Source organism: Glycine max, chromosome 9 (assembly GCF_000004515.6).
Source record: "Glycine max cultivar Williams 82 chromosome 9, Glycine_max_v4.0, whole genome shotgun sequence".
NCBI classification, from domain to species: domain Eukaryota; kingdom Viridiplantae; phylum Streptophyta; class Magnoliopsida; order Fabales; family Fabaceae; genus Glycine; species Glycine max.
This window is the reverse complement of record NC_038245.2, coordinates 44,117,414-44,133,828: the sequence shown is the minus strand read 5'-3', so window position 1 is coordinate 44,133,828 and position 16,415 is coordinate 44,117,414. Positions and strand designations below refer to the sequence as shown.

The 16,415-nt window shown below is 29.9% G+C and overlaps 1 protein-coding gene across 1 annotated transcript; it reads right to left on the bottom strand.

Moving 5' to 3' along the window:
• Positions 1–983: 983 nt before the first annotated feature.
• LOC100813362 (alpha/beta hydrolase domain-containing protein 17B) lies at positions 984–7,022 on the bottom strand. Its single transcript, XM_006587545.4, has 5 exons — positions 6,191–7,022; positions 4,525–4,561; positions 3,575–3,811; positions 3,127–3,174; positions 984–2,079 (listed from the first exon to the last, which is right to left on the bottom strand). Exons 1-5 carry the CDS (start codon positions 6,505–6,507, stop codon positions 1,492–1,494), a joined length of 1,227 nt encoding a protein of 408 aa, XP_006587608.1. The 5' UTR covers positions 6,508–7,022; the 3' UTR covers positions 984–1,491.
• Positions 7,023–16,415: the final 9,393 nt, after the last annotated feature.

Here is a 16,415-nt window from a genome sequence, read left to right as displayed (position 1 = left end):
TTGGCCCATAACTATCCAGCCCAGTTTAGATGTCCATGAAACATGCACAAGGTCATTTATACCGACGAAGAAATAGTAGTCATGTGGATGAAGGAAGGCAGCAAAGTTCAGCAATCTCTCTCTGGCAGTTAAATTTTACAGCTATAATTATAAACAAATGAATCTCTAAACATGATACTCTAAACATTAATTTTAGTGTGTCAATTTTGATCAGTCAAATAATTTTCTTAATACAAAAAATTGACAAGAATAACACCAAAAAATAATATTCTGTAACAATCGTCTCACCCTAATGTCACTTTTGATCAACCGACATGTGCTTGAGAAAACCAATAGATATTGAAATTAATACTTCTAGTCAAAGATAATGAAGAAAAATAACTATTCATTGTGATTTATGATTAAATGACACTAGTATTATTTTGTACAATTAATATATTATCATTAAACTCAAAATATATCATATGAAAGAATTTCAGGTATCAATTCCCTCAGAATTTATTATCATAATTAAAGATGATTATCATGTTATATGACCTATGTATAATAAAAAAATTGCTCATATAAAAAAATAAGTTTTCTCCCTCAAGATAATTCTTTTTGTTAAAATAAATGTAAAAATATAAGAAATAAAATAAATGTAATATTAATTGACACTAATTTTATTATTTATTTTTAATTTTTAATGTTTCGGACTCCTCAATGGACATCCACACATAACTTAAGTATTCTGAATTTCTTTTATTATGATATTATTTATTTTATAAAAGCTTACGAATGTTATAAATCAGTTCTTGCCGCCAATAAGAAATTTTGTGATCTGCCATTGTCTGAAAATCTGCATAGCATCTTACAAATGTAAGTTGTGATGCAATATTTTATTCAATGAATGTAGTACTTGTAAAGCATTTCTTAAAATCTCAGTTATTTCCCAAGATATTATTGGGATTTTGAAAATTCCGTCCGTTATTACAAGCATATGATTCATACAAAAATTAAAGAAAATCAATGGTTTGTGTTATCTTTCCAACCAAGATAGTAACATTCAGCATTCACCCCGGGAAATGAAAATGCTCGTAATTATCAGCTTACCCAATTCCTGCAACTCCGTAACTCCATTGTCGCTGCTAGATACACATGTGAAGGTGACATCACTGAAAAGACTATTCAAGGTTGTTGTCTTACTACTACTACTAGAGTCTAGACACCAAGACAAGTGCACTTCAAAACTTTAAAAGGATACAACAATGTCTTTCATCCCCTGCCAGGAAAGTTAATTAAAACACCAATGTTTTATGAGTAAAAAATTCCAATAGAACTTCAGGAATAACTCCAAATAAACCAAAAATAATAGAGGACACTGGATCATATCACTTTCCTACAATTATCATCCACTATTTCCTCTTCCTCTTTGTAACACTAACACCACTGCACAATATTGAAGGGTGTGTTCGCAAGACTTGGCCATTCTATACAACCATGTTTTAACCATTAGCCATTCTGTTTTCCATTTGTGCCATCACTGTGTTTTCCTACACAACATTGCCAACAGAAACAATTCATGCAACAGCAACTTGGTCTTGCACGCTTCGGGTAGCAGCAGCAGCAGCAGCTAGGCAATGACAATGAACATTTTGTTGCACAACAGCTAGGCCACGACCATTTTGTGCGGCAGATTGATCTGAAACAACTAGGGAACTTGGGGAGGCGGCAACACTTGCAGCTAGGTCTCCAACAGCATTCAGGACAGTTGATAGACCAGGAAACATTCATGCAGCAACAGCAATTAGAGCATTCAGGACATTTAACTCTACAACACTTCACTCTACAGCATCTACTACAGGTGCAACCAGTGTTTGACTTGGATTGGTTCGCACTTTGCCGAATCTTTTTGAGGCGCTTCTCAGTTGTCATGCTCTCCATTTCTTGGATGAATTTGCAAAGATGGCGGATGTAATCGGGGTAAAGCTCCAAGTTGCAGTGACCACCTCCTTTGATCCACAAGGGATCATATGACTCCCTTGACATCTTCCAAAGTCCATTACCATGTAACCAATTGACAACATCGTCTTCTGTACCCTGTGAAACAATTTAGCACGTCTATCATAATACTTTACTCCCAGGAAATTTCTAATGCAAAAACTAGATGCACACATAAGCATGAAACCTAGGCCAAGCCAGCTTTGTTCAAGGACAATATAGAAATTGTTAATCACAGATGCATGTGCCCTCGTACACACATATTGAGGAAGGGAAAAAACTATTATGTGGAGGAAATTCTATTTCTTATTTCAACACTAAGTGCAGAGACATGATATATGATATATGGCATATTAATAAAGCTTAGGGGATAAAGTATTAGCATGAATGGTGATGTTTAATGTGAATTTCTATGAAATGCAAGGGAAAATTTAAGAAAAAGTGTTTGTCACAGACTTAAAGCTGAACTTTTAGTTTTGAAAAGTTAATTAACAGACTTAAAAGCAACAAAGACTACAGATACAAGATCACTATTCACCAACATATTTTTACAAATCAATGAATCTTAGATGGGCATTCTTCATCTAATTTCTGAAAAACTAATTGAAGCTGAAACTAATTAAACAAAGCCAGGCATATTTGCTCTGGATCAAGGGGAAAACAATCACCAAAACAATTTAATGGTGGAAGCAGATGATAGCCTATGATGAAACATTATACGATTTGTTTAACAAAACATTCAATTGGCAGTAAGAAGACCCAAAACAAAAAAGTTAATCAAACATGAATCTGGGTTAAGCATTAAGAAAATCTCTCTCACTATGTAGTTGCTACCTGTTCATGCTTGAGGCATAACCATTTCAAATTATTTTCTTTTTAAGAATAGACAATATTCACATTACAAGTTTACTTCAACCATACACCATCTTAAATTAGAAAAGAATATCACTAGGGAAGGACTTCCCCAATTCCCAGTCTTTCATTTTCTTTTCCATGACAATATACTGGACTATCATATTAGCTACCTGTCTAGGGAAAGAACTCTAGTATGATGGGTAATGTGCTTTGTCCATATACTTGCTTCAAATGTCAACAGAAACAAATAGGGAGGAAAAACAGTGTGATTATAGTGCATCATATACTTACATGTATTACAAGTACAGGACACTTGACCTTCTTTATTTTGTTGATGTTCTGCATGAGTTGGAATAAAAGATTACAATTAGATCAAATGAAATAATACAGGAAACAGAATATTAGTTAATCCATCTTAAAAAGTGAGTCTCCTTCAATCTTGCTAAAGATTCCATGAAGAGGTTAAATTCAAGTAGATCAAATAGTTTAGCATTAATGTTTTAGTTGATTTCATATTTTGGTCAACATAAAAAAGAACCATTATACATTGACAGAATTCCATAGTCATTATTTTTCCTACATTTTGTTGCCAAATGTCAAAAGTAGATAACATTTGAGCCATGCTTCAGTTCTTACAAGTACATTATATCAGATTGCCTATATATTGTTTGGTATTCTGATCTTATACTCAAGCGTAAGCTACATGTTTCTTTTCAATCAATAGCCTTATATATATTACCTTATAAATGTCCAAGCAAAATGTGAACTTCACATGGCAGAGCACTCGAAGACCAGAAAGAATGCCACTGTGAAGAACCACACCTCTCAACCTAGGCAATTTAGCAGCCAAGTGCAGTGTTGGTCCACTTCCAACTGATTGCCCATACAAGATTACATCTTCTTGGCTAACTCCATACTCAGTTTCAAGGCATTCATATATTGCCTCTATGTCAGCATATGTGCTGGATTCACTAGGCTGCATGATTTTAAAGTATTGGAATTACATATCAATAACATGTCATCCAGAGAATTTCTAATAAAGAAAAGACCATTTATTTCTAACTAGACAGATTTCATTGCACAAATTGGAAGAAAAAATTCAACAGGGAAATATGCCTCTGTCGTTTCCATTACAAAAGTTAAGAAAATGAAATAATGACATCAAACAGGTCTGATGTTTAGCATCACAACAATGTAGATGTACACATTGCTCATCCAAGTATATATCAGAGTACCATAAAATCTGTCAGTCTACTAGTTCTTACTTAAGAAATCATTATTAACAATTCACTATTACGATCATTAGAAAGTTAACTAGTAACTGTTTCAAAATTGGTTTACTATAAATACTCCTCTAAGGTGTTGTTGGAAATTCAAGTGAGTTGAAGTCCCACTTTTGTTAAGAACGAGTTTGATAAATATAATATAAAGGGAACAAACTCCCATCCACCTAATTCCTCAATGTTTTGGGTGAAGATGTAATCTCATAATAATAATAAACAATTCAACAAAAACTACAGAAAATGAAATTGCAATTCTTTTGGTGCATTGTAGATCAAAGAAATAAAAGTACTCTGCTCAAGTACTACCCTTTCAATTCAACAAAATAGAATTGTGCTTATTTATGTGTGTGTGGTCCATTCAATATAACAGAACATATAATGTTGCATTTGCCAAAGAATGGCCTACCTTGCCAGTAGATGCCCCATATCCAGAGTAGTCATATCTGTAAACAAAAATATTGCATAAAAACATCAATTTTCAACTTTAGTCACGAAAAGTGTTGGCCCCCTAAGATATTGAAGTAACATCATTTTCATCTTTCAAAACTATTTCCATCCATTAAGCACAAGAAACTCCAAATTTGATTCAATCAAGTACAAGTCCCTTAATGCACTAAATTGGTTCAAATGGTGAAATCAATTGGTAAACTAAATTGATCTACGAAACCGTTCAAGCGCCAATGGCCACTAATCAGTCATATCCATGAAGGTAACAACATTTTAAAAGTGCAACAAGTAAAGAAAGCCCTTATTATGTTTTTTCCTATTTTATAATTGGCTTAAATACATTTTTGTCCTTGCAATTTAGTGTTTTTTTTTTCATTTTTGTCCCTGAAAAAAAAATTGTTTTAATCCATATAAAATATGTGTTTTGTTTTTAGTACTCAAAGTATTTCAAATAATATTTTACTGTTCAAAGTATTTTTTATATTGTTTAAAACATTCTCTAAAACACTGCAAGGACGGAAAACAAATCCAAAAACATTTTGCAAGGACTACAGCGGAAAAAAATAATTTGCACGGATGAAATGAAAAAAATGCTAATTTTGCAGGGATAAAAAAATGTATTTAAGCCTTTATAATTAAATTTTGAAACAGAAGGACAACAATGTTGGTCCTATTTGGAAGTGATGAACCAACAAATGGTTGATCAAAGGGGGAATGATTTCCTTGAATAAGGTCTCAATTCAAACCTTTTGAAGGAGAAAATCATTGTGAGGCAGGTTCCCCGACACGGGAATTAGTTAGATTAGTTATCCGCAAAGTTGAAGGATGGGAGCAATAACATGGTAGCAAAAATGTTGGAAATGGTAGGGGGTAAAAAGGAGAAAAACATTGACATGCTCCGACCCCACTAATTACTAAAGACGAAGAAAAACGCTAGGCTACGTCGCCATCCAAGTATAGGTAAAAACTGGAATACTTTATACAGAGGTAGAAAGAAAATGAAAAGGAAGACAAAGAGAGATCAAGCAAAAGATTGCTACGGACTACCAAGAAGAAGCAAGCCATACATACAAACCACTTTTCTTATCTTTTTTTCCCTTTCACTTTTACTTTTTCCAATTTTTGTTTGTTTGTTTAGAGAAGCCACATTCAGGTGCCCCAAAACTCCAACTCCATTCACTTTCCACATTGATTGAAAAGATGTTGTAGGAAAAAGGCATTGACATTCATTGGCATGCCATACCTTATACAATACTACTCATTCACCACCAGATCTAAAATAAACACGCACGACAACAACTCATCAAAAACCAAACCAAAGCATGCATATATTGATTCACTTAATCTCAGATCTACGCTACACAAACAAACCCAATAAAATAGGAATAAATAAATAAAACATTAATAGGAAGAGAGAGAGAGGGGGTAAAATTAAAAATAAAAAACACGGAGATAATTACAAAAGAAGGGTCAGTGATAACGTGCGGTCTTTGAAGTTCGTGAGGTTTAATGAAGTAAAATAAGACCAGACAAAGACAAAAACAACAACAAAAAGAAAAAAAAGAAGAAGAAAAAGGAAGAGGAGGAGGTTAAGCTTAAGCATGATTATTCAGAAAACCACTAACCCCATGAGATTAACTCTAAGATTGACCTTGAGTTGCACGAAGAGATCATAGAGTTGACCCAAGTCAGCGGCATTGCCATGAGAATAAAGCAGAGTGAGGCGCGCGTAGGGGTTTCTCAGATAAAACGCCACAATCTTGTTCCCGTGCTTGGTGTCAACAAGGAGAACGTCGAGGGAGGTGTCATCGGCGTGGGGAATCGGCGCCGCCGCGGAGACCACCGTGAGCTTGCCGTCCTCGTTCTTCTTGAGCTGGTACGTCGGCGGCGACGGCGGAAAGAATGCGAATTTCGCGGCTAGCTGAGACACCATGCACCCCATTCACCCCCCAACAAGAGATGGAGAAGCTCAAACTCATTTGATGGGTTACAGAGACTGTGATTTCATCTGGGGCTCTTCCCTTTGTTTGAATTGATTTGTGTTGGTGAGTGAAAATGAAGAAGGTTTTTGGAGAGTGCAGAGAATGATAAAAATGGAAGTTTTGGCCCACTAAAGAGAGAGAGAGAGAGAGAGAGAGAGGGGTGGGGTGTGTTAAATTAAATGTTAATGTTATGGGAGTGAGTTACTTACTTACTGGTATGGAATATGGATGGGGATGGGGAACTATATGGTCTATGGATGATGAGTAGAGTAGAGTAGAGAGTGTGTACTGTGAGAGGTGGAGTGTAGTTGTGGCAAGGCAACACAGAGTGAAAGAGAAAGAAAGGACAGAGGACTTAATTTCAAAACTCAGTTTAGATTTATGTGCATGACTTCATAGTTGTCAGCTATGCAGAGCAGCACCTCATATTGTATTTCTGCTGACGTTTTTTATATTGGAAGATGATACTTTCTTTCTTCTCTCTATTGAAAACAAGCATTTAAATAAGTATAATTATTTACGTATGGATTTAAATGTTGATGTTATTTAATTCTTCCAAGGAGTTGAGGATCAGAAAGACTTACTATTATTTATGGAAGATTTTGTTTTTAAGTTATTTAAACTTAATTTAAGAGTAAGTATAAATGAATGTGTGTAAAATAATTTATGATGCATTTATAAGTTGTTTTTTAAACTTATTTTGATAGTCAATAAATGTTAGTCTGATTAGAAAAAAAAATGAATTCATATTCTCCTAAACGATGTGGGTGGGTTTGATTTTCAGTGTCCTAAGAATCTTATTAATAAGTAACATGTAAGTGTTCATTCAACTCCAAAATTCAATTAAACTAAACATTTTAAAACAAAACTTATTTTAATATATATTTTTTTAAATAATTTTTTTGGTACATAAAAAATTATTTAATATGTTTTTTATTAGGTATGTAAATATTATAAATTCTCTAGTATCATGTTTAATTTCTATAGATAAAAAAGAAATTATTATTGATTTAAATTTATTTAAAAATATTATTTCTTCTAAGTTTCATTTATTTAATGATTTTTTTTATAAATTTTATAGTTTTTAGTAAATTTTAATTAATAATAATATATGCTAAAAGAAGTGTATTAAAAAAATATGTTGATAACCCTTCTCAAAAAGACAAAAACTTTATAACTTACATAAAAATAGTCGTTACATGTTTTAAGATAGAAAAAACTTATAACAAATGGTTATATAATATTCCTTTTCGTCCTCTATATAAAATAAATAAGTATATCTTTTGTCTTAATTATAAGAAATATAAATGTATTCTCAAATTTATTAATTATTGATATTAATTTTAGTTTATATTATTAACTTATTATAACGTTCATTAATGAAACATTTACTCATTCTCATAGTGGATGCATTGATTGATTCATCAACAATATAGGTTGTATTTATTGATGAGAAAATTATCATTTGAATATGAGCAGTGTCATTAAATTTAATTACAACTTAAACATTTTAGTATTTCCAAAATATATTTGAGAAACAGTGTGCTGTATTTATGTTGGGGTGACTGTGGTTGGCATGGGTGATTCATTCATTTTCTCAGGTGTCTGTCTGGCACTGATTGCTGACTTTTGTATATATAAATAAGTCCTTTTACCCAACGCCAATTGCAGAGTAACGTTTCTCTGAAGATTAGATTAGACCCTTGAGAGCCTGCAATAGTGATCCAAGTGGCTTCGATCCAGGACCATAAATTTTGTGGGATAATTCCATAATATTTTTTAGTCTTCATTTCTAAGTAGCCATCAATGTCAATTTTGATGGCTCTGTATGATTAATTATCGATCAAATCAGACATAATCATGTTTCGGAGAAAATATTCTTGATCAAAAGGAAAAAGTTATGCACATATTGCGATTGCAAGGAAAAAAAAAGGCAAAATTTTCATCATTAACAAGGTCGAATTTGGCCTACAGGTGGTGATAATTCGTTCAAAACCTCGATTTTCTTTTTCTTTATTTTTTTGTAATTTTGTTTCTCTGTGTAAAAGAAAAAATGTGATTGGTGAAATAAAGTACGTGAATGGAAATTGAATTGAAAGTGACGCAACGGACAGCGATAGGAGTTAGTACTTAGTACTATTTAATGGAAATAATTTTATTTTATATTTTATACTATAATCTTCTGATGTTCACACTAACTTATGCACATTAGTTTAATTTAATTCGTTTCCAAACAAACAACGGACAGCATAGTAAGTTACTTGGGTTAAAATTAAAAGTTTTATAAAATTAATTCTTTTAATCTTACTTTATAGATACGATAACTAGAAAAACAATAATTTAAAGATAAAATCATTGTTGTTAATCGAATACTAATATGGAATAATCCAAAAGTGATGGGTTGTAATAGAAATGTGAATATGTGGTGCTAAGTGGATTTGGTTCGTCTAAAATAAACAACTCTTTTCTACGCGAGAGTAGGTAACATCAATTGTTAGTGAAAATAACAATAGTTATTATTGTCACATATTTAATAAATTATGAATATGTTAAAATATTAATTATTTATTATTTTTATTATATAGAGAAACAATTAGATAGTACAGGATCATTATGTTATTTATGATTCTGATTAATGATGTGATATGTAGATGTAAATTAAAAAATAACATAATAATTTTTTAATTTAAAATGTCGAATGATTATTAATCAAAATCATATATAAAATAATAATCTTAAATTACATGATAATTTCTTCATCTTCTTTTATGTGAGAGATGATTTTAAACTTTTACTTATATATATATATATATATATATATATATATATATATATAAACCTTACCTTTAGCATAATTAAGAAAGTTTGTGTTATGTTTTATTTATTTTAAATAACAAATATTTTTATTAAATTTTAAATAAAAGTTATAAAAGAATAGTTGTTTTCTAAAATATTAACTAAATCTTAAATTATTTTTAAGCGGTTGCTTTCAGAATATCTAGAAAGAATCTTCAAGCCTTTTATCTCAATATGCCACACTAACAAAACTACAATGACCTTCATAAACCGTGATCAACAAAATAAACTTTTAGCAAAATGAAGAGTCCAAGTAGCCAACAAATTATAAGCCAAGAATAAATTAAAAAAAAATGCCATCTACAATAAAATAACAATATTCCTTCACAACAACTAAACATGGCAAAAAAATTGAAAAATATAAAAGAAATTATAGAGCTTCTTCACATCAACATTTTATCATTTGGTGCAGGCAGCTAGAATTCTTGAATGCGTCTTACTTCCGGGCGGTTTCTCTTTTGGCAAACAAACATGACTTTAAAACTTTTGCCAATAATAACCAAAGAAGCCTAATTACCTTAAAAAGTTGCCTCATTCACTAACAAAAATAATCAAATACGGACACAGCTACAAGTGCAACCCATGCCTCTAACACGCACAATTAAATGATAATAATTAATAAAAATTGTGATGGGGCTGACATAGATAAGAGGGGAGTACTAGGAAAACAAACCAAAATCGGAAGGAAAGGACAAGTCTGTGTTGTTGCCATGTGTGGGACGAAAATAACTTCACTGCGCCAATAACATGTGGCAGAAGCCAACAATTACAGTGAATAAGAAAGAGAGAGATCATAATAATAATAATGCACTGTGGATGAAAATTCTTATAACTTGCATTGTGTGAGGTAGAGCTTGTAAGGACACTTCACCAAACCACGAGAGATTTTGCTAATAATAAAACTTCTTTTTTTTAGTACCTACAGTGGTTTTTTTCAATAAAACTTTCATCTCCTTATCATATTTTTAGATTTCTTGATTTTACTAATATTATATTTAATTTCTATACTCAATTTTATGTATAGTGTAATATTACATTTTTTCTGACCTCGATAATTTGATCAAATTGTGAATCACAAAGAAATTAGAGAATGGTTAACAAAATTGTGGCTTTTAAATAATTACACAATGTTTTTATACGTATTACGGTCAAAGAAAACTCATTATTGTTTTTTTTATTTTCATTTTATGTCACTTTTAAAATGCACTTAATCACAAAAAAAAAAAGACACATTATAATGTAAGCAAAAATTGCTGATTTTGAGTTTTTGAAAATAATATATCCGTTATCCAGTATATATAACGCACTATTTTTATACTCTTTCTTTCATGATTAAAAATAAGGATTTAAATTTCTTTTCTCAATTTTTACCATAATGTGTCGGGTTTGGAGCTTGTACAGGAAAAATAAAAAAGGAAGTGTAAAAATATAGTTATTATAGACTTGGGTGGGCCAATTCACTCGGTTAAACTTTTTTTTTACCATTTTATACGTTCAAAATATTCATCATTTTGACTTTAGTGGCATATATCTCATTTCAACCAATTTTATCTAAAAACTTAAATTTAACATCTTATTTTAAAAAATTCAAACCCAATTTTATTTGGATCATATGATACATGATTGTATTAAAATTTGTAAAACCAATCCAAATCTTTCTTTTTGTAAAACTGAATTTCAAGACAAATTTTATTGCAATCATACTTATGAAGGTAATCAAGTTACGAAAATAAGTTTACTTTATAAAATAATTTTTTAAACTGATAACCAAACATAGTGATAATAGTCTTCCGATTAAACTTTTACATTTGATATTTTTCTATCTTTTAATGGCCTTCTCAAATAAATTTTAAATTTATATTATAAGTACTATATACAATATTACTAATCTCTGTGATACTTTTGTGACAATCATTATGAATATTTTATTACTGGTTAAGCTTAATATTTTTTTAACGAAAAAATAGTTTTCTCTCTGTGTTAGCATCTCCCATGAGTCCCACCTTGGAGTAGGGAAGGGAAAAAAAGCTTCAATTTTGTACATTTTTTTTCAAGGACATGGATGCTTCTTATCAAGATTTTTTTAAAACAATACTCAATTAGAAAAGGAAAGAAAAAAAATCCTTGTATATTTCTCTGCAAAATAATGAGTGAATGCACTATTTTCATGGATAGGGATCCGTTCAGTTCTGGTTCTGGTTTCTTGAGTTAAAGTTCGATGTAGAAATGACAAAAGGACAACGGGGAAGAAACGATTGGTTTTTGAGATAATGTAAGATTTGAGAAACAAAGTGTGACAACTGAATGAGATGATATGTTTGCCTTACACAGTTACACACTAAACTATTCATGCAAAGTGGAATCAATGTGTGGTTTCCTTTTCATGCATTATTATGGCAACTAATAAGACAAGAAAAGTCGAGAGAATCGAAAAAGACTAATACACCAAGACAAAAAGTCAATGAAAACGCATGACCCCAGATTGATTTGCATACACGCCTTGTTAAGATAAGCTTATCTATATTGTGTAAATGTTATGTTTGAGACACGATTGTTGCATATATGCCTTATACGTGTAACATGTGTTAATAAATAACAATAGAGAAAATATATTTTTATTAAAAAATATAATAAAAATATGATTAAAAAATATTTTTTAAAAGTATTGTATGTATAATATAACACTTTCTAACGTATTTCATTTAACATATGTTGATGGTTTGTGTTATGCTTCGAGATGGTAGACAACGAGGTGATAGGAGTGAAATCTTTTTTATTTGTTGATTCTAATATAAGCCCTGCATGCAGTGTGAGGAATCAGTGTGTTTGTTTGTTTGATATCTAGATCTAGTCATTTTAGTGTTTCTCACTCTTGCGGTATACTGGGTAACTTAAGTGTTTTTAGTTTCAAGTTTTTAAAATTATAAGTTAGTTTTTATTTTTATATCTTGTTTGAGACTTTGAGGTAGTTTTCAGTTTTTAATTTTAAAAAAAATTAAAAACTAACTTTTAGTTTTTAATTTGTAGTTCCATCTTTTTTATTTCCGTTTTAAAAACTGGGTAATCGAATAGTTTTTTTAAAGTTCACTAAAAGACGTGAGATTTTTTCCGTGGAGCTCTGATGAGATGATCTCGAGTAAAAGTATAACACAACAATAAAAAGAATTTTTACTTAAATCCATATTGAGTCATGATTAGATTAGACTAAAAGGACACAAATTTTAAAGGTCAAATCATGATCACATCAAGTTAAAAAAACTTAAATTTAATTCGTGTTGAAAATTTAAAATTTTAGTCATTCGTTTCATTTGACGAATTTGATTTAAGTTAAACCGGAAGCTCAATATGGATTAAGACAAAAATCCAAATTCATTTCAAGATTCTAAAATGAAGTTCAAGTCGACTGAAAGCTCAATTTGCAAAGCCTTTTGTGAGTTAAGCTCAAATTGAACTAAAAATATTCATATTTATTCGTGCTAAAAAATAGTATAAACTAAACATTTTATTAAGAGTGTTTCAAGTCAAGTCAATAGAACTTTTAAAGGTATATATATATATATATATATATATATATATATATAAAAGCTTTTGTTTGCAAGTTCACTCCAAAGTGATTAATCATTGGATTGGACCAAAACATCCCGTTTAATTTGTGTTAAAAAATTAAAGTCAAAGTCCTGCATTTCATAAGTAGTTTAAGTCGAGTTTAATCATAATCTTAATGTAAGTCGTAAGGCTATAGCTTGAATAAAAAGTCCAAATTCAATTTAAACTTTTAAAATAAAATCCAAGTCTAGTCAAAATTCAATTTATGAGAGCTTTGATAGACTAAACAAATAAAAAAAGTCAAATTTAATTAGTGTTCAAAATCTAAATTTCAAAACCTGGGGAATTGGTTTAAATTGATCTAATTCATTTTGTCTGGTGTTTATCGAAACTAAATGGGAGACAAAGAAGATTAGATGAGAGGAAGAGAAATACATATATTAAATGATTACATGATGTAATATACTAGTAGAATATATTATGAAGACATCATATTTTTAATATTGTTGACACTAAAATTTGTACATATTTTTGTAAACAAACATAATCCTATAAAATTTCAAGAAATGAGACCATCCTTCATTTAAAGGCATTGTATTCTTTTGATAGTTATTTTATTATGAATTATGTGTTAAATTTTTAATGTTTAGTTTGATTTAAAATATATGATTACAAGTATAACGAATAAACTAATAATATACATTAAATAAAAAAGATGTTATAGAAAGAAGAAAAAGATAACAAAATAGAAGATGTTATAGGAAGAAGAAGATATTATATATTAAAAGAATTTATTCTATTGAAGAAAGAATAAATAATTGAGAACACTACACTAATACATCTATATGTTGATCATCACATAGACTTAGGATATAAGAGTATTTCTAAGTTTCAACATTTATTATAGAACATAAGTTCTAACCACTCAGAGTATACATTATAACTACATGTAATCACTATAAATTCTCATAAATTTTCATTGTCTATGGCTTTAATTTTCTATCTCAACTATTGATAATTTTCTATTCATTTGCGGTCCATCAGTTTTGGGTGTAATTGAAAAATGATGGTATTAACAATATATATATATATATATTAACAAATAACATTTGTTTAAATCTGTTGCAAGTCTAACAAGAAACTGCACAGATACTTGACATGCATAGCGAGTGGTTGTCTGGTATTATTTAGTTGCTTTCAGATTCTGTGGTAGTAGTCAAAGACGGCCATGAAATTTACCATTATTAACATTTGGATGTCACTAATAAAGTTTATGCTCTACGTACGTTGTTGAGTCTACGATGCATTAATGATATTGTTGTAATTAGTGGATGTATATTTTTCAGGTCATAAAGATGAAATTGAATTTTACAAAACAGATATATAAAACGTAAAATAATCTGAAGAACTCCCTACGTAATTTGTTGTTTCAAAAACGTCTTATATAATTATTGGTGCGGCATTTGTTGGAGGATGTAGGGTATTTGGGAAACATAGTTCCATATTCTCATTTGTCATGCTCAAATTTGGATGAAATCATTTTTAGTTTGATTTATATTTATAACTTGTCTTTGGTTAGATTCTGATTTGATTTGTTAATAATGGATAAAAATATTTCATTAATTAATGGACACCGCCAGGGTAACACAAGCGTCCATATTGAATTATGAGTAATGCTATATTTTCTTGAAAAAGTTCAAAATTTTATGAAGAAATTAATCTCTGTGATTACAATATAGCTATAAAGGAGAGTATTTCTTTTCCAAAATAAAATTCATTGGCAACTTTAAGCGAATTTTATAAGCACTTTCGGTGATATTTCAAACGTGAAGAAAATCAGAAATTTTTATTTTAATATAACCCATCACGTTTAGAGGTGGATTGATGAGTCGAACCTTAAAAAATATCGATGGATTACGAAATAGTGAGTTTGTGAGTTGACACCTTAAAATTGTTAAGAAAATATAAAAAAGTAAAATATTTAAAAATACCAATTTATTTCTTTTTAACTTATCACTTATTTTATTTATATATAATGCATATAGTTTCTTTCTTAATTATATAAAAATATAATTTATTTAGACAGACGCTAAATATTAGTGTGTTAGGAGGTATAGGCTAATCGGATCAATTTAATAGGTAAACTTACTTCTTTCCATCTTTATCCTACATGGTTTTGGTGGGTTGAGTTACCTAATTAACCTCGTCAATTTTGGTAAACTAGACATGTTAAACTAATAAATTTAACTAACTTTATCACTTCTATCAACAACAAATTATTAAATAGTTTGTGGCTATAATATATCCATGATCCCAGTTAATTATTTGACACACAGTCAAGTTTTTCACTTTATGAAAAAGAATTAGGACATATTTAAATCAATTTTTTCATAAATACTTATAAGACAATAAAAAATAAGAAAATAAATAGATTTATCCGTGTAAGTTAAAATTAATTTATGTATAAGTAAAAATGTAGAGCTCTCTTATATTAGTTCTAAAAACCTAATTTTGAGGTTATGAAAAAGTTTAATGGTAAAAGAATTGGGATTGATCGGATGCATTTACTAAAATAAGCTATCCCACTTCCTTCCTTTTTTTTTTTTTTTAATTGTGGAAGCTATCCCACTCTCAAAGAAATGTGTGAGAAGTTAAATTTATAATTTGTCAAATACAAAACTCTATTTTAGATCTGCTCTTTAATTTGAAATTTATTTAATTAGGCATTCCCTATAATCATCCAACTCCAAGGTCTAATTTTGGCTCACGTGACTTCTATTTTTAGCAGCCAAGTTCTTCCTTGCCTTTTTGACATTTTCCGGTGTTTCTATACTTTATTGTTTTAGCTTTCTTTCTTTTTAACAAGGTTCGGTGATACTGTCCATATAGGTTATAATCTAAATAAAAATTTAACTTCTTTTAATGGCAGACCAATTTGCTTTTTTTTATAAAAGCACTCGACAATAAGGGCTGTAGCATAATTGACAAGTTATAGTAATTAAGTTGTTTAGAGGCAAATATATGTTTTTTGTTTAAACAGAGGCCAATAATGGTGTTAAGCACTAAACAAATATCTGGGTTCAGGTCTCGGCAACGAAATAAACAAAATTAATTTCTCCTTTTCATCCACACATTAATTAAAGGCAAATTCCCCTCTTAGTTGGGATTATGTTTAACCTGTTCCTTTTAATTCAGCAGAAGCAAGGTTAGAACATGCAAATTGAATTTATATGCTGTTGATTTCTCTTTAATTTATTAACCAATACAGTTTGTTCTGCTTTTTTAAAAAAAGAACTACAGCATATATTTCCTAATTAAACAAATTATTTGGTTTAGCAATGGATAATAAATTTAAATAATACATGCGTGATTTTCTTAAAGTAAAATTTTGAACCTGTAAAAAATAAAAGAAAAGAAAAAAGAAAACTCTTAATAAAGAGTTATATATATTGTATTGTCATTTGTC